Below are 18,651 nucleotides of genomic sequence, written 5' to 3' on the forward strand. Positions count from 1 at the left end.
AAAGCAGGTTCCTCTCAAGAGAAGTCACCAGCAACTTCCCTTGGAGGGCTATTTTTTAATAGCCCAAATCAACACGGCCAGCAAGTTTGTGGAGTGAGAAGGGGAGGGGGGAAGGGAGAGACTCCTCAGAACCCAACTTTTCTTTCCGAGCCACGGCAGGCTCCACCCCGGCCCCTCCCTCCTCCCCCAACGTTCACATTCCTCCTCTGGTTGTTGGCAGTGACCAAGATTGTCTCCTACCTGCTGGTGGCCGAGCCGGACAAGCTCTATGCCATGCCTCCCCCTGGCATGCCGGAGGGCGACATCAAGGCCCTGACCACTCTCTGTGACCTGGCAGACAGGGAGCTCGTGGTCATCATTGGCTGGGCCAAGCACATCCCAGGTGAGTCCCATAGGACCGGGCGGGGGTGGTATAGCCAGGGACTCTCAGCCACTGTCCCCACCACCGTGGTTCTGATGCATGGGAGCCCCAGGACCCAGGAGCCGTGTTTTCTTCTGGGCTCCTTTTCTCTTCGTGCGATTGGAGGTAAGCAGGTGTTGGGAGGTCCAGTAACGTTCCTGAACTGCTGGGGGCTCTTCAGAATCAGTGATCACTCTCGAGGGTTGCTGATTGCTTCTTACAATAGGTGAGATTCAAAGAGCAAGTTCTCTGAGTCCTTCAAGGCCAAAGGGTTTTCTTGTAGACCTTATTGGAAATGTGCTGGGAAAATGCAGCAGAGAATTTGAGTCTCTTGCTTCCTTTAGCGGCCGGTGGACTGGATGGTTAAGAACATGGGCTGGGGAGTCAAAGTCTGGGATTCAAAGGATTCAATATCTGGGTCTGCGGCTCACTAGCTGTGTCACCCTGGGCGGGTCACCCGGCCCCTCTGTGAACAGGGAATAATAGCAGTACCTCCTTCGTGGGCTTTGCCGTGAGGATGAAATGCAAGGATGAGTGTGATGTGTGGTCCATGTTCACGTTCATTGCCGGCTCACTGTTGCCACTTGCCTGATCTTACGGGAGGCCCATCTCTTAATAGGTGGCGTGGAAGGTGCATGTAATAAATACGTTTCAGGTGATAATGGACCCCGGATACGGCTGTTCGCTGCGTGTGGCCCACACCCTTCCTTCAGCATCCTCCGTCTGGACAGACGGTGGAAGCTGGTTTTTAATTTTATTTTTGTTAGACGCCGATACCCGCGTGTTTTGCATTACACACGTGTTGGGGAGCTTTCGAAAGCCTGTGCAGTTTATGCCTCGTAAGGTTTCTACATCTTGTCTCTTAGTGTGGTGGGGACATCCTGTTTTCCTCTGGCAGTCATCCACCACGGACTCGGATTCTTACTAGCGATGTGACATGGGGCAGTTTATCTTCCTGTCTGTAGGTCCTCTTTGTGTGTGTCGCCGGCCGTGAAAAATGAATGTAGCACGCACGGTGGTGTAGCAAAGGTGTCTGAGACTTTAGATGCCAAGGCCCGCAGTTGACTGGGGGGAGTCAGAATGTTTTTATAGAAGACACGCGTGTGTGTACAACCTATATGAAGGAGTCTTCCTGCGGACGAGGGCTCGGGAGATGATGCTGGTATCACTTAGCTGGCAGGAAGCGTAGCATTCCTTGCGCAGATGGCCCCTGGCGTTCCGACTCGGGGAGGGCCTCACCGGGGGTCTGAGCTGGAAGCCCTTACTAAGGAGCTCAGCCTCTTGGGATTACACACTCAGTAATTTTGAATCTGGCCTGTGCTGATTCAGCACAGACGTGGGGTCAGGCCACTGCGTAAGACTCCTCAGCCCGGATTGCTCCACTGACCCGGGGCCGAATCCGGTACAGCTCCCCCGCCCCTCACATCCTGCCCTCCCCGCCATCACACGCTCCTCTTCCATCGCATCCCAGCGATGGCTCAGGGGTGGCGCCTGGCGGTCCCCCAGGTCACCGCTTCCTTCTCCTGCCACCTCTAAGGGGAGGCGTAGAACCAGGAGGCGCTGTCTCCCTTGCACCCGTTCCTCTCTCCTGTCTCCCCTCCCTCCAGCACCATCTCCCATCTGTGCCCGACCAAGAGGGAGGTGGGCCGAGCAGAGTGGCTGTTAGGGGCCCAGACTTTGGATCCAGACAGACCCAAGCCCTGATCCAAGTTCTGTCCTTACTGGCCTTGTGAAGAGATCTCATTTTTCTGAGCTTCAGTGTCCTTGCCTGTGAATTAGGAATCGTAAGAGATGGTACAGGGCCGTCAGCCCAGCCCCCGCACACAGTGGGTGCTTGATACGTGGCAGGGACCATGACTGTGTCATTGTCTTTGCTAATAGTATTAAAAGCTTCCTTTCACATCTTCCTTTTCCCTTGTCCAGAGCTGGATTCTTCTTGATTAAAAAATAAAATAAACATAGGGGCTCATTTGTCTGTCTGAAACACTAATTTGCCTATTTTGCATAAATTTGCATGCTGAATTATTTGGGCCTGACCTTCTAGTGTTTAAGGTAAAATTAATTAATAGCGTCTCCTGCCACTGCATGTAAACCTCATATTAGGGGCGATGACATATCAAGTGCCTGATATGTTTAAACTAATCGACTTAATCCCATCTCAGATTAGACAGAAAACTCCCCTGAAGACCTGCTCACTGGCCTTTAGAGAGAGAGAGAGAGAGAGAGAGCCAGAAAGAGACCAGGTTTCTTAGGGTAGATGCAATCCAGGGCCCCACTCTGGGACTGACATCAGCTCCTGTCCATCCTGGTTCCTGGACAGCAGAAGGTTCCTTAAGACCGCTCAGGTTAGCACTCTGAAGCAGAGCCCAGCCCACTTTCCTTAAGCACAGGAGACCACGTCTCATGACTCAGTACGAGCTAACCTCTCAGTATCTGTCCATAGCCTGGCATACAGAGGGCACTTCATACTTGCCTTTGCATGCATTTATTGAGTAAGGTCTCTTGCTAGGAGTTGTGGCTGATACAAAGAAGTAGATTAATTTCTGCCCCAAGGATCTCATTTATAAATAAGGTGGATAATTTTGTTTTTAGTAAAATACTTGTTTTTAATTTTTTTTTAATGTTTGTGTGTGTGTGTGTGTGTGTGAGAGAGAGAGAGAGAAAGAGGGAGCACGAGTGGGGGGGGTGGGGCAGAGACAGAGAGGGAGACACAGAATTCGAAACAGGCTCCAGGCTCTGAGCTGTCAGCACAGAGCCCGACGCGGGGCTCGAACTTGGAACAGTGAGATCATGACCTGAGCTGAAGTTGGACGCTTAACTGACAGAGCCACCAGGCGCCCCAATACTTTTTCCTTAAAAAGAATTTTTTTTAACGTTTATTTATTTTTGAGAGAGAGAGACAGAGACAGAACATGAGCAGGGCAGGGAGGGGCAGAGAGATGGGGAGACACAGAATCGGAAGCAGGCCCCAGGCTCTGAGCTGTCAGCACAGAGCCCGACATGGGGCTTGAACTCACAAACCGTGAGATCGTGACCTGAGCCGAAGTCGGACTCTTCAGCTGCTGAGCCACCCAGGCACCCCCAACAAAATACTTTCTCATGAGAAATTCTAAACATACAAAAATAGACCAGACCTCCATGAGGAACCTCCATGACACTTGCTTCAATATTACCACCCCACTGCCTGTTTCCCTTTACCTCTACCCTGTTTCCCATCTCCTGCACACTTAGGAGGCAGCAAGGAGAACCACGGGACAGAGGGATGCCATGGGCTGCGGGGGCAGAGGGCAGATGCTGAGCTAGGCCTTCAGGACTGATGGGCAGTGGCCATGGAGGAAAAGCCCAGAAGGGCAGCAGGGCGCCACGAACACAAGTTTTCAGGCTGCTGGCCAGAAGCTAACATATGTACACAGGCACTGAGCGACCCGCTTGGCCAGGAGGAAGGATCGTTTGAGCACAAAACTCATTTCTCAGCAGCCCCCCTCTCCCCCCCCCCCCCCCCCGGCTTTCACTCACATGTTTGAACACACAGGACACTTTCACACGGGTGAGCTCCCTAGGGAGCTCGGGCTGATTGCGGCTCACTCAGAATAGCAGCCATTCCTTTGTTTCAGTCCGTCTGCAGTGGCCTTACCCCGCACACATGCAGGCTTTTACCTGGAGTTGAACTTTCCAAGTCCTGGGTTGCCCAGAGGATAAGCCTGAGTCTTTAGAGCGCCCACCCCTCGTTCCCCGGGAGCGACAGGTTCGAGCAAGGGGCAGCAGCCTTTAAGAGGCAGTGGGTATGGCTTGATGAATTGTCCTGTCACCCCAGGTGGCCTGGAGGCTCCGCCAGCCAGGGGAGCCCTCCCAGGCCAGGGTGACACGTGCACACCTCTGCGGGGGGGGGGGGACCCCCCAGAGGCCTCCTCAGGGAGGGCTCCTCAGCGGCCCTGCTCCCAGGTAGCCACCGTCTGGCTCTCGCTGGGGAGAGAAGAATGCCAGCGGCCGATGAAATATGGGCTGCCGAGTGACAGCAGCTGTGTCTGGAGTGGCCTCAGATCCTATAATTACATCTCCCTTTATTACCTCTGCTAATGGCCCTCCAGGTCGACAGAAACGATAATAAATTAACAGATTATGAACTCCACTTGCCACAAATTATGTGCTCTTTTTTTTTTTTTTTCCTTAAATTCTAGGAGCTCATGCTGTCAAACCACTGGGGGATGGGGGCTTGGGAAGATCCTGACTGTTATCAGATCAGTTGGTGCAGATAAAGCAACTTTGTGGGGGTGGGCAGCAGGGCCCCAGGAGGGGAGGTGGGCAGGGACAGCCAGCTGGGGCAGGGCAGGACCTCCAGCGGGCAGTGCTCTCGCCCAGGGGCCTGGGCCACACCAGCCTCTCCCGGAAGCCACCCTGTCCCAGAATTGCTAATTACTCGATGGAGGAGGAGACCCAGCCCAGCACAGAAAAGCAGACGTGGAGGGTGCTTGGCCGAAGGACAGGGAGGAGTGCTTCAGCCCTTGGTCTGGGTTTAAATAAAAGAAAGAGTATGTGCTTTTACCAAAGATGACAGCAGGGACAGAGGGCTGGAAATTAGGAGTTCCAGATCCCTCATCTTTCTTAAACATCCTTCTGGGAATTTCCTGTGCATGTACAGCCACTGTGTGCGTACGTGTGTGTGTATCTTCTCTCCCCACCATGAGACCATTCTAGAACAACTGCTCTACGTCTTGCTTTTTTTCATTGAATTCTATAACATGGTAGCACTTCCCTTGTGCTAGGCAGTGTACCGAGTACTCTGCACGTTAGCTCATTCAATCCACACAGTCCCATTAGGGAAGTATTATTATTATTCCCGTTTTACAGATGAGGAAACTGAGGCACACAGAAGTGGACATACCCAGCGTCACAGCCAGTAGTCAGCAGAGCTAGGATTCTAGGGTCTGGTTGTGGCATCTGTGTCCTTAATAGTGAAGTCCTCTTTACATTCATGGGTGTCTTTCCACACCCACAAAAATAGTTCTACCTCGTTCTTTCTGGTGGCTTCTAACGTGCCATTCGTTTAGCTAATAATTATGTTTATGTAGTAATTACAGGAATCACATTAGTTACATTTAGGTTGTTTCCTGCTTGAGGCCATTACAGACTGATGGAACAAAACACCCTTTCACATTTATCTCTGTGTATTTGTGCATCCTTTTCTTTCTGGGAGAAATTCCTAGCAGTGGAATTTCCAGGTTGAAGGAAGCATGCCTTTTGTTTTATGCTTGATTTAGTTTTATTTTGGGACATCTTAAATATGGACAGGTTCAAAGACCAAAACTAGGTAGAAATGTGCACACAGAGCCTTCCCTTCCAGCCCTGTCGCCTCCCCTCCTTCCTCCTAGAGCTGTTTTTATATTTCGTTCTTCCTTCTAGTGTGTCTTTTTTTGCAGTACTAGAAAGTATTTGAACTTTTTAAAGTATTAGGACATACCACATACTTCCCCCCCTACCTTGCATAAAGAGAAGCAGCCTCTATATACCATTCAGCACTTTGGAGAGTACATTTGGATTTTCAAAGCCCCTTCCAGCTCCTTTCAGAGCCACTCAAGAAGGAGAGAGGTCAGGGGCCGAGGGCCAAGTCCACTGCAGAGAGGTCCGCACACAGGCCTAGGTCTATCCTCAGATGGTGGCCCAAACTCTCAAAGGCGCTGTCCTCTTTCTCCCACCACCTGCTCCCCTCCTCCCAGAGGGCAGGCCTGTGTCTCTGGCTTCTGCACGATGGGAAAAGGTGCCGAAATTCAAACTCGTGGCTGAAGGACTGAGAGGGTCTCAGCGAGTTCTTTGGGCCCATTTTCTTGTCACCTAGGAGTCAGGGTCCAATGGCATTTGTTGTGCTCTGTGCTGGGAATATGCACTGCGCATCTCCCTTGTCCCAGCCGGCACTTGGCAGTGGGGGTGGGGAGAGGGACAGCAGCTCATTCCCGCACCCTGGGGTGTACTCGCCAGTGGGGCCCTCGCCACCCTCTTTAGAGCCCCTCCTACCCTGCAGGGTTCAGCCCCAAGTCTCCTTCTGCAAAGCCTTCGGCAGGTTCTTGTTTGGGCCAAGTTCTCAGAGCCCTCCACCCCCCTTGTTCTTCTCACTGCCCCAATTTCAGGGTCACGGCAGAGCTCGGTGCTCGGGGCATGCCTTTCCCTCCTGACCATGAGCGCTTGCACTCAGGGATCCCTTCTGGTTGGAGCTCACCATTCTGCCCACAGGGCCTGGCATTTAGCAGGTGCCCAGTGAGGAGGTGCTGGATGAAGGAAGAGACTGAAGATGCTGTTAACGTGCCTCTGGTGATGGTACCTTCGTGATGGGCGTCACAGGGGTCCCTTCTCTTTCGTTTCCAGAAGTCTCGCTCTTACCTCACCTCCCTTTTTGCAATTGTCTGTTAATTTTGCCCCGTCCACCTCCTACATCTTCCCTCCCGGTCTGTCTGCTTCCAGTGCAGCCCCCACGTCCCTGCGTGCACACACCCTCATGAGCTGGCTGATTGGGATCTGTTAATTAATGTCGCCCAAGCCCTCTCCCGCTCAGAGGCCCGATAAGGGAAATTGGATGTCCATTCTATCTGCCTTTTATTACCTCCCGGCTCTCCCTGCCACCACAGGCTGCCACACACCCCCTCTCACGCTGGGATCCAGACAGCACGCATACACCTGACCCCTCTCCCCAAGGAGGTATGTCAATCCAGGCCTGCCCCGTCTATCAGTGTCATTGCTCAGCTCTTTTGATGGGTGCCAGCAGCCAGGTGGTGAGCCAGGAGCCCCAGGAGTGCCCCCTAAGGTTGAACATTCACGCACTGGTTGGAAAATGGAGAGGGACCGTGGGTTTTAGACTCGGGGGACGGCAGGTGAGGGGTGGGACAGACTCCACGGAAACCCAGAGCGATGGGCCTGTCGAGAAGCTCAGGACCACCCCGGGCCTCCAGCTGTGCCCAGAAGGAAGAAGAGAGTAGAGTCATGCCAGTAGTGTGCTAATAACAACAAAAACAGTAACGACAGCCACGGGCATCACCCCTCGGTCAGGCTCGCCGGGCACCGCCGGTGTAGGGAACAGAGGGGGCCTGTCTGAAAACCACCTCTTCACCCTCAAAGCCCCCGCATCAGCGCCGCACCCACACGGGGTGAGGTGCCAGGGGGCCAATGCAGCGGAGACCCACGTGGGCAAACTCAGACCCGGCCACCCAGGATGCATGGTACATACAGATGGCTGTATGGATACTCTTCCTTCTTTCCGTCAGTCTGGCGGCGTCCGTGTGGGAGCCAATCTTGGAATTTCTGGCCGAAGTTACCACCTTGTGTTTAGTGACCGAGAAGTTTAAAAATCAACTTCTTCCCTCCCTCCCTTCTCCTTCCTCCTCCTCCTCCTCCTCCTCCTCCTGCTCCTTCTTCTCTACCCTCCTCTCAGATCAAAATGTTAATTGTTCCGGGATGCCTGGCTCCGTTGGTTAAGCATCTGCTTCTTGGTTTTGGGTCAGGTCATCATCTCACAGTTTGTGAGTTGGAGCCCTGCAATGGGCAAGAGTTTAAAAAAAAAAAAATGTTCATTGTTCCATGCCTGAGTTAAGTACATGTATAAAGCAATTCCAGACACTTCTCATTTTGCACATGAAGACTTTTCATCTCATCATTAATAGCAATAGTACGAGCTCAGTGAACATGTTGTATGTCCCATAATCGTTGTCTTATTTAGACCTCGTGGAGAGTCTGAAGCAGGTGTTAACAGTTATACCCATTTCACAGAAGGGGATGCTGAGGTTTGGGGCAGTTACAACTTTCACACGGTCAGCCTGCAGCTAGGAAATGGGGAGTCAGGGTTCAGGGCCAGGCAATCTCCCGAGCACATTGGACAAGACCATGTCATAATTCAGGAGCCCATCCCGACCTCCTTTTGCTCTGGGGTCAGCCTCCTTACTAGCAGGGAGGGGGAAACTCCCATGATTCTAAGCTCTCGGAATGCGGGACGGCTTGGGTCATCGTTAGGTGGAGAGTGATGGCCAGGACAGCAGGGGTCTGACCCCTGGAGGAGAGGCTGCTCTGTGAGAAAGTGCCCCCTGACCCTGGGGGCTCTTGAGCTCTTAGCAGCCCGGGCTGTGGTCACTAGGGGGGTCACTGGCTGGGAACAGCTGAGTCCTCTCTCCCGGTTGGGCCCCTGGGTCGGCACACACAGCTGAGACTCAGCAACGTTAAAACGCCAAAATGTCCCTTGGTTGAGCAGAGAGAGGGATCTGGGACGTCCCCAGAGGGAAGGGGACCCAGTACTGCCGCCTTTTGATCCTATGAATTTAAAAACCCCTTCAATTACAAACACATTTAATTAACCAAAAAAAACCTCTCCAGACATTTGAAAATAGCACAGAACTAACAACAAGAGTGATAATAACAATTGTCAACATTGACCGAGCTCTCATTACATAAGTCTTTTCCGTGAATTCCCCGTCTGACTCACTGGCCAAGGGAAGGACGAGGAGTTCAGTAGGTACGGAGGGAGGGGCAGGATCGGGGCCCGGGACCACCTCCTCCAGCCAGCCCTCCTGACTGCTGCTGCCCTCCTCGCCCCCTGTTCCCGCAGGCTTCTCGAACCTCTCTCTCGGGGACCAGATGAGCCTGCTGCAGAGCGCCTGGATGGAGATCCTCATCCTGGGCATCGTGTACCGCTCGCTGCCCTACGAGGACAAGCTGGTGTATGCTGAGGACTACATCATGGACGAGGAACACTCCCGCCTTGCGGGGCTGCTGGAGCTCTACCGGGCCATCCTGCAGCTGGTGCGCAGGTACAAGAAGCTCAAGGTGGAGAAGGAGGAGTTTGTGACACTCAAGGCCCTGGCTCTGGCCAACTCAGGTAAGGGCGGGCAGGGGCCCCACAGTGGGACCTTCCAGAGGTCTTCTTGGGCCCCGGGGGGCACAGCCCCGGAGCTCGTGAGCGGGGCCACCGTGAGAGGCAGGGTGGCGTGAAGATGCCCGAGGTTCTTGTCACCAAAGGTTGTGCAAGGGGTTGGCCTGGAGCTAAAAGAAAAGGGCGGTGACCAAGGCCCGCGATAGGTGCTTCCTGAGCCCTTGATTTGCAGGGCGTTCTACGAACTGAGCCTCTGCTATCTAGCCCAGCACACCGGTTAAGGACAGAGGCTCTACAGTCGCTGAGAGTCAAATCCTGCTTCTGCCTCTTGGGCAAGTCGCTTCCCTCTGTGCCTCCTATTCTTTATCAGTAAAAGGGGAACAATACAGAGTCCCTCCCCCACCAGACAGTGGAGGGGGTTTATTTGTACATCATTATGTTACACTCACAACACGCTGGGCTTACAGTAAGCGTTGAACCTGCTAAATAAATTAGCTGTGAACTTACTTAATTCTTAACAACCCTGTGAGCAAGGGGCTCTTGATTTTTACCCCATTTTATAGACGGGGGAACTGAGGCTTGGAGAAAATTGCCCAGGGCCACACTGTCAAAGGGTGTCAGAGCTAGGACCCCAACCAAGGCCCTCTCGTTGCAAAATCAACCCCCAGCTCATAGCCACTCCTTGAATCTGCCAGTCAGATCGCTCAGGCACAAGAGAGAGAAAACCTTCCCAGCTGAGTGGTCTGGTCTGTCGTTAAGAAGGAGGGCTTCACGTCCCACTCTTGATTTTGGCTCGGGTCAATGATCTCAGGGTCGTGAGATCGAGCCCCGTGTCGGGCTCCGCACTGGGCAGGGGGCCTGCTTTGGGATTCTCTCTCTCCCTCTCCTTCTACCCCTCCTCAGCTTGTGCACGCTCGCTCGCTCTCAAAAATAATAAATAAATGAAAGTAAAATAAAACTCTTTAAAAAGGAGGCTTCGCCTCCCTTCCTTCAGCCCCTTGCAGCTCCTGGCTGGAATCTCTGGGGACAGGGGCTGGGCGCTCATGATGCAGGTGAGCGAGCTGGACTGTCATCTGTGTCCACACTTGGGGAGCACCCACCGTATGCGGGGTACTGTGCCAGGCAGGGGGTGGAGAATGCAGGAGAAAATCAGGCTCCCTGTCCTAAAGAGAGACTGTCAGGCAGGCACACACGGTTCCCCAGGGCAGTGCGTGTGCCTTGGTCAAGTCTGGTCAGGTGGACCCAAGTTTAAATTTTAGCTCTGACACTTAGTAGCAGTGTGGCCTGGGCAGGTTGGCAACCTTCCTTAGCCCTGTCCTTGTGTGTACAATGGGGACATTCCAGTACCTTCTCCAAGCACTTTGGTCTTGAATGACTGGCTGAAGATACAGCACTTAGACCAGTGCCTGGCCTAGAGCAAATGTTCAATAAATATTAATTATTATCATTATTATTAATATTAGAGGAAACAAAGTGTTATCCGCACAGGGAAGAGGGACAGCTGGTTCCCAGGCGGAGACGGTACAAACAGGGTAAGCGACCGGTTTGCAGGGTACGGTTCGGCTTTTAGTAAGTCCCGTGTCCCAGGAAACCTCAGTCCCTGGCAAACCGAGACCATGGTCCCCCTAACAAATGTTTTCAGAGAGAACGCAGGGGTGCTGCCGCTGCCCTGCTCAGCCCCCCTTTACTGGGTTCGTGCTCCCCTGCCCCAGCTGTTGAGTTGTGCTGCTGATAGCTCACAGCTGCCCCCTCGGCCAAGATCTGCCCTCACCTGCCGTGCCCGGAGAGTCAGGCACCTTGGCACCATCAACTAATGGCGACCCACACAGGGGAACAAAAGGCTGGACTCTTGGCAGGGTGAGATCAGAGCCCTAGTGGATCAGGCCAAAGCGGAGGCCACGTCCTCACCTTGCTTGTTCCCACCCTCACCCTGTCCTGCCTCCCTCCCTCCCTTTCTCCTGAGAGCACACCCTCCAGAAAATCTGTGCACCCAGACCCTGGTCTTGGGCTCTGCTTTTGGGGGATCCTGATCTAGTGTAGAGAGGGAAGCATTTTCTTTAGTGCAACTCCCTTTTATTAATAAACAAATGCAAGAGAATGATTAAACTTTTACACGCTTCTATACATAACCTATACATCTTTTAAAAATTTGTTTTTAATATTTATTTTGAGAGAGAGAAGTAGGCAAGTGGGGGCGGGGACGGGCAGAGAGAGAGAGAGAGAGAGAGGTGAGAGAGAATCCCAAGCAGGCTCCGTGCTGTCCGAGCAGAGTCTGACCCAGGGCTCGATCCCGTGAACCCTGAGCTCATGACCTCCGCCGAAACCAAGAGTCGGACGCTTAACCGGCTGAGCCACCCAGGCGCCCAGACCGTTTACGTATTAAGATTCCAAAATGGTAGTGTGTTCTTTGTTAGAGAATGCCGGGGCTGTTGGGTTTTTTAAAAGTAGTTTTCAATTTCCAGAACGACTGAGCAGGTGGCACTACGGTGTGGCACCCATCCCACCCTCATCCCCCACCCCCGCACGGGTTCCTCTGTCGTTCACATCTTGTATTGGTGTGGCAATTTGTTACAATTAATGAGCCAGTATTGATACATTATTATTAACAAAAGTCCCTGGTTGCCATCCAGGTTTTACTCTTTGTGTTGTGTGGGTCTATAGATTTGACAAATGGGCAGTGACAGCCCCTGCCCTCCCTCCCCCCCCTCCCCCCCCCCCCCCGCCGGTCCCTACTGTACACAGTGGCCCCACCCCTCGTGAGCCTGTGCCACCTACTGAGAGGGAAGCACCTCAGCCAGCCGTTGCAGGGGGCTGGGGGTCTGTGTGGGCAGAGGGGACTCGGTGAACGCAGAGGACACAGCATGGGGACAGCGAGGCCCGCAAGGCTGCCGGGCCTTGGAGGGCACATCTTTGCTTTTAGACTCTCCTGACACTTCATCCCTGACCTCGAGCTCGGGCTGGCCCACGCGGGGAGGAGGAGGGTGAAGAGGTGGGGTGCCGCTGTCGCGTCTATGCCACCCCTCAACGTCAGGCCGTGACGGCGTTCAGATGGCTCCATAGCTCGGCTCTCGTCCTGATCTCACAGGCACGTGCGTGCACACACACAGGCGCAGAGACATACACGTGCGTGTGAAGACAGGCATGCATGCAAATACAGGCACCTACACGTGCGCACACACATAGACACACAGGTATGCATGCTCACAGACATCTACACGTGCACACACACACATGCACACACACATGCATACACTCATGCACACATACGTGTGCGTGCAAATACAGATGCATGCACGTGCACACACACATGCACACATACATATATGGACACACGTGCACACACAGACATACACACAGGCTTAGGTACACATACATGCACATACAGTTACACACACACGAACACACACGCATGCATACAGACACATGCTCCCATACACATGTTCACAAATACGACACACATACACGCGTGCACACACAGCACCTGGGGACTGACAGTGGTTTAGTGACACGAGCCCATCAGGAGATTCAGCTGGATCAAGCTTCGCCTGAGTACGCACTGTCATGTCATGGGAGACGAAGTTCCAGGAACCTGCGCTTCTGGCCCGGTGGCACCTGCCAGGCCATCCTGTGGCTTACGTGCCGGTCCAAGTAGTTCAGAACAGAGAAGGAGGAGTTTGTGACGCTCACAGCCCTGGCTGCATAGTCGAGCAGTCAGCTGTGGGCAGGAAATGGGGGAAAGCATAGGCCTGCTATGAGTAAGGCCAGAAAAGTAGGTTGGGGTCAGACCAGAGGCTCTAGGGCTAGGCAGGGGGTAGGAAGGGATTGGGTTGCAATAGGGTCGGTCCAGGGAGCCATGAAAGGTTGTACAGCAAGGTAGGGAAATCCCCCAAACTGTGTTAGCTGGAGGAGAGACAGGTGCCAGGAGGTGGCTGGAGTGGTCCTGGTGGTGGCCCACGGTGCCACTGCTCAGGCTGAGGGCATGGGATGGGGACCACTCACATGGGGCTCGGGGGCTGGCTCCAGGCAGAAGAGTGACGCACATCAGAGACAGGCCGGGGCCCCCAAACCACAGCCCCTCGGGAGCCTGCCGGCCATCTTTCACCCCAAGTCCCATCTCCAAGGCTCCTTGACAGCAGAAAAAATTCATAGCCATTGATTTTGTAATTAACAGTTTATCAATGCCATCGATACAGACTCACTGATGGATTGCAGAGAAATTAATCTTGCAATGTTATTTTATTTCATTTTTGGTCGAAGGCAGCTGCCAATTTTGGCCTCCTTGGGGAGGGTGGGGGGATGGGGAGAGGAAGCTGGCGGGAGGCAGGGAGTCTGGATGGCCACGTCCCAGCCTTACAGGGACCAGCGCATCTCGAGTGCACATTCTGGAAACAGCTGAGAGTGTAGGAATGGAGCCATGCTCCGTTTCCAAGTGGAGAAGGAGTCCTCGCTGCTCCAACAAGGTGGAGGGTATGGGGCCAGTAACGCCCCAGCGCACGAAAGGCACTTGCCCCCCGGCTGAGTCCTCACCGTGATGACGGTATTACGTTTATTAGGTGGTTTCTAAGTGCCTGGTAATGTGCTATCTCTTGTAACCCTCACCACGACCCTATGAGGTAGGAGGTATTTGCTCCATTTTACAGATGAAGAAACAGTCTCAGAGAGCTTAAGTAACTTGGCCCAAATAACACAGCATCTAGGACTTGAGACTCTCGCCTTCCTCATTCTGCTTTTCTCCCAAGAGAAGGCAGGACCCTGGAGGCGTGGGCTGAGTGTGGATCCAGAAGGTCAGAAGGAGTCACTGGGGTCAGCCAGTTGGAACAGCTGCCCTTGGCAGTCTGGTACCTAAACTAACCCAGCACGCACAGGAATCGCCCTGCTCTCTTGAGGAACTCTGGGGCCTCACCCCGTCTTCCTGGCAGCCTCCCCAGAGCCTTCGGCTCACTTGACCCAGATGCACCCTTACCTTCCCGCCTCTGGCAGGCATCAGACACTGCGGTTCAGTGTGGTGGCTCGAGATCTTTAAGGAGTGTCTGAAGAAGGCTGGGTGTTTTCCCCGAGGCTGGGGAATGAGTTCCAGTACATTGCCTTTGCCTCAGCCCCGACCCCGCTGTAACCCAGCTGTCAGCACCTGCCCTGCTGGGATTTAGGTGACTTTCGTTTGAACCCCAGTGCCTGCCTGAATCCAAAGCCCTCCTCAGGATTTTTGGAGAGCTCCCCACGGCACCCTCCGTCACTGCGCCCCATGCGTCCGTCCAGGCCATCTCGGTCCCCCAGCACAGGGCACCTCCACGCAGAGCCCAGCCCCTTTCTCTGTGTGTGGATTCCGTACCCGGCATTCTGTCAGGTTAGCGATGTCCCTGAAGACATCAGCTGGTGATGATGCCCTCAGCTGGGCATTTCCTTCGGGACAGGAACTGTTTTCAGCCCTTGACCTGTATTAAGTCATTCAACCTCTTGAGGTAGGTATGGCTGTTACGTCATTTAACGAATGAGAAAAACAGGGCACAGAGAAGTTAAATGACTTGCCTAAAGTCACACAGCTTGGCAAGTGACGGACGCAGGATTCCAACCCACCAGGCTGGCTCCAGAATCCTCCTGGCACCTCCAGGGCAGTGACGGGTCGGCTCACATTCAAGTCCTTCAGGGTCTCCGCCGCCACCTCCTGGTGGTTTCTCGAGAGATGACCTTCCTAGATACAGATCGCTCCCGGGGTCCAAGCCTCCGCTGTGTCATTGGCCTCCGTGACCTCGGGCTGGCCGCTTATCCTCTGTGAGCCTCAAGTCTCCTTCTTTGTAGAGTGAGGATTTGGAAGGCCACCCCGCAGAGGCCCAGGGGCCCCAGGGTGGAGCCCATCCCCCGGGGCGTCCGGCCACACCCGCTGACGCGAGCCCTGTGCCCACAGATTCCATGTACATCGAGGATCTGGAGGCAGTGCAGAAGCTCCAGGACCTGCTGCACGAGGCTCTGCAGGACTACGAGCTGAGCCAGCGCCACGAGGAGCCGCGGAGGACGGGCAAGCTGCTGCTGACGCTGCCCCTGCTGCGGCAGACGGCTGCCAAGGCCGTGCAGCACTTCTACAGCATCAAACTGCAGGGCAAGGTGCCCATGCACAAACTCTTCCTGGAGATGCTGGAGGCCAAGGTCTGATGGCCCGGCACATGGACCGACTCCCACCCGCGGACAGACCGACCGACCCGACGCGGAGACCTCCACAGCCACCAGCCTCGACCTTCAAGCCCTGTATCATGGCCACGAGCAGTCCCCGAGGAAGGGGCTTCTCGCCTCCCGGCTGCGTGCAGAGTCCTGGGTGCAGCGGGGCCGGGGAACAGGGATGGGAGGGCAGGGTGTGGGCTCACCTGTGACTGGCTTTTTCTCTGGTATGTTTTTCCTTCTCCACGGGCAGTGCTGACGCCCGGGCTAAGGGCTGACTCCCTTGAGACTAGAGACCGTGGAGGAAGCCCCGCCTTTCCCACCAAACCACCAAGAGACAGCAGCGTATTTCCTACCCCCCCCCGACCCCCCCTCCCCACCTCGTGGACTGGGCGGCCGGTGCTCAGTGCCTAGGACTCCCCCGGCCCAGGCTAGGCGCCACCTGGAAGTTTTCCCTCCCCAGACGGCAGGTGCTTTCTTCCAGAGGCTCCGCCTACTCTGAAGTTCTCTGGGGCCCCTCAGGAGGCTGCGTACCTTCCCCGGTCCAGACCCAGACGGCTCCCACCCTCCGTCCTTCCTCTCAGTTTGGCACACTCCGCTCCCGTTAGGGACTCGCCGTGGAGGGAGCAGCTGGCAGAGCTCGTGCGTTTTCCCAGGCACACGCCCTTGTGTGCGCCCACCTGCCTGTCCCCGCTGTGCTGGGGCCCACCTGCCCTCCTCCCCTCCTGTCCCAGGAAATCCCTGCTACTTCCTGCCCCTACCTCAGAGCTCACTCAGTGGGTTCAGCCAGCCAAGGTGACTTCCGGGTCCGCAGCTGGGAACAGCACTGGCTCAGAAAAGAGCAGGGTCCAGGCGATACTCCCCAGAGCTCCTGCTTCTTGCCTGCTTCTCACCTCCCGCCCTTTCAGCCTTCAGGGCAGATCTGGAGCAGGTGGGCCTGTGGCAAGGCAGGGAGTGTAGGGACCTGGCCCCATCTGAGGGCACCCTGGGCACTGATTTCAGGCTGGCGGTCCTGGGAGGATTGGGGCAAGATGGGGGAGGCTCGAACCAACCTTTGCTGAACACAGAAAGGCCTAGAAATAAGCAGGCAGGGGATCCCCAAAGACAGGGAGCTCAGGGGAGGTTGCCAGCCTGCCTGCTACGTCCTGGCTTCTGGGGACAGTGGACACCAGGACTCCCCGTTCCCTGCATTCCAAAGGGTTGGGCGAATCAGTGCCACAGGAGGGGTGCTCCTGTCACCCTGGACTAAGGTGTGACGTAGCTCCCTGGGGACACTAAGAAGGCCCAGCTCTCTGGTGGGAGCCCCCGGTCTTCCTGGCTGCTGTGTAGGAGCCCCCGGTCTTCCTGGCTGCTGTGTAGACTGACCAACCACCCCGGTTGGCCCTGAACATTCCTGGTTTTAGCACTGAAGGCCGTGTCCTAGGAAACCCCTCAGTCCCAGGCAGATGGGGACTGTCTGTCTTCTGATTTCTGTGAGTGGCCTCAAAAGTTGGTTGTAACCCGCTCAGGGCAGCCCTGAGCATTAGCGGGTGGCTGCTCAGAGGATCCCCCAAGGATGGAGTGGGGGGAGGGGTTCAGCGTGATGGGAAAAGCCCCTCCTACGCAGCTGCCTTGTGAAGCAGGGTTCGGGGAAGCCCTACCGGGGACACTTGTGGGGAACGCACACGTGCACAGGCAGGCGGGGCAGCTCACCCATCACTGGGACACCGGGGGAGGGGGGGCGGGGGGGCCGAGTGCTCGCTCCCAAGCCCCGCAGCTCTCTGCATAAGGCGGCTGTGGCTGATGTCATCTTGCCACCTTCTCCACCCCAGACGCTCCTGAATTTCTGTGCTGGGACCTGCTGAGGTCACCCCAGGCGGGAGGGCTGGCCGAGACCCAGCAGCTGCAGAGTGGCTGTCTGATGTCCTCATGTAGAAAATACCATGGGTTCCAGGAGGCCTCATGGCCCAGTGACGTGCGCTCCTCTCCTGTTAGCCGGCGGGGAATCCAAGGCCAAAGCCACGGGACAGTCAGCCTTGTAATTGTCATCTGAGATGCTTCATCCCTAGGTCTCTGGGAAGTCCCGATCTGGGTGGACACACCCGCACCTCAGCATCAAGGGACCCGGGCAAAGACCCAAGTCTGACAACCACACCCTAAGGTCCGAACCCGAGGGACCTCACGGTGAGAGAAGTTGGGGTCTGCTCCGTGGGTGCCTCCCCTAGCCTTATATCGTGCTGTGTGCTTGAGGAGGTGGGGCTGAGGGTGGCATCTCGTCACCGGGGTGTCCCTTCCTGCTCAAGCACGAGGACCTGAGCTGTCCGCCGCGGCAGGGGGCTGTGCCCCAGCTGGGGTTTGCAGCCCATCCTTTTTAGGGGGAAGGACCTCAGCCAATGGTACAACTGGTTTGGGGTGGGTGGGTGTTGGGATGGGTCTGGTGCCCCTGCAAGGGTCCTGCCTCTAGAGCCTCTCTCTAGCAGCGAGGGGAGCTGGTGATCCCGGGGGCTCTGTGTCGGCGAGGCATGCACTGTTCTCACTCACACTTGAGCCCCAGTGGCGACAGGAAGTGGTCCGACGGGAACTCGTCCGGTGGGAAAGGCCCTGGTGTGTACCAACGGGCATTCAGAGAAAAAGTCTAGGCCAGCTTCTTAGCTGGAGGCCTTGCCAGCTTTGGGGCCTCCGTGGGAGGCGGTGGGGGGGGGGGGGCCCTGACTTGGTGGGGGATGGTGAAGTGAGGAGAGTTTAGGATGCCCCGTACCCCAGACGGGGTACTTGATGGAACTCAAGTTTGCCCCCAAATCTGCTGTTCCTGGAAAATCTGTAAAGAGGAAATCACCCTTCCCACTTGTATTCTCATGATACAGGTCATTGAAATGAACCAAGAAATAAAATGTGAAAATCCAACCACGGAGAAGGTGGTATTGGCTGGGTTTTGTTTGGTCCCCGTGTCCTGACCCTTTTAAAGCTTCTAGACTGTTTTTTGTCACGATGTGAACCTTGGTAGTGGCACCCAGGTTTTGCACACGGGAAACTTGGATTGTTTCCCAGGCCACAATTGAAGAAACCAAGTAGGAGGATCTCGAGACCAGAGGGGGCATCGGTTGGGAGGCCAGGCAGGGCTTTAGGACCCAGAATCTGCACCCGCCTCTGTGTCAGGGGCCACCCTTCCCTCCTCCAGACTCTCCCCTCCTCCAGACTCTCCCCTCCCCTGTGCAGATGGGAGAAGTCAAGGGTGGGGGGGAGCAGTGACAAACTGGTGACAAGAAGACAGAGGGGC

The 18,651-nt window shown here is 55.2% G+C and overlaps 1 protein-coding gene across 2 annotated transcripts in view; it reads left to right on the forward strand.

The window, feature by feature from the left end:
* ESRRB (estrogen related receptor beta) overlaps positions 1-18,288 on the forward strand; it is a 172,524-nt gene extending 154,236 nt beyond the window's left edge. For both annotated transcript variants that reach the window (XM_058739774.1, XM_058739773.1), the window contains exons 5-7: positions 221-382; positions 8,982-9,251; positions 15,148-18,288. In XM_058739774.1, the coding sequence (XP_058595757.1) occupies positions 221-382; positions 8,982-9,251; positions 15,148-15,392 (677 nt within the window). In that variant the 3' untranslated portion in view covers positions 15,393-18,288. The remainder of the gene's footprint in view (positions 1-220; positions 383-8,981; positions 9,252-15,147) is intronic.
* The last annotated feature ends 363 nt before the right edge of the window (positions 18,289-18,651 follow it).

This window comes from Neofelis nebulosa, chromosome 7 (assembly GCF_028018385.1).
Source record: "Neofelis nebulosa isolate mNeoNeb1 chromosome 7, mNeoNeb1.pri, whole genome shotgun sequence".
Classification (NCBI taxonomy): Eukaryota; Metazoa; Chordata; class Mammalia; order Carnivora; family Felidae; genus Neofelis; species Neofelis nebulosa.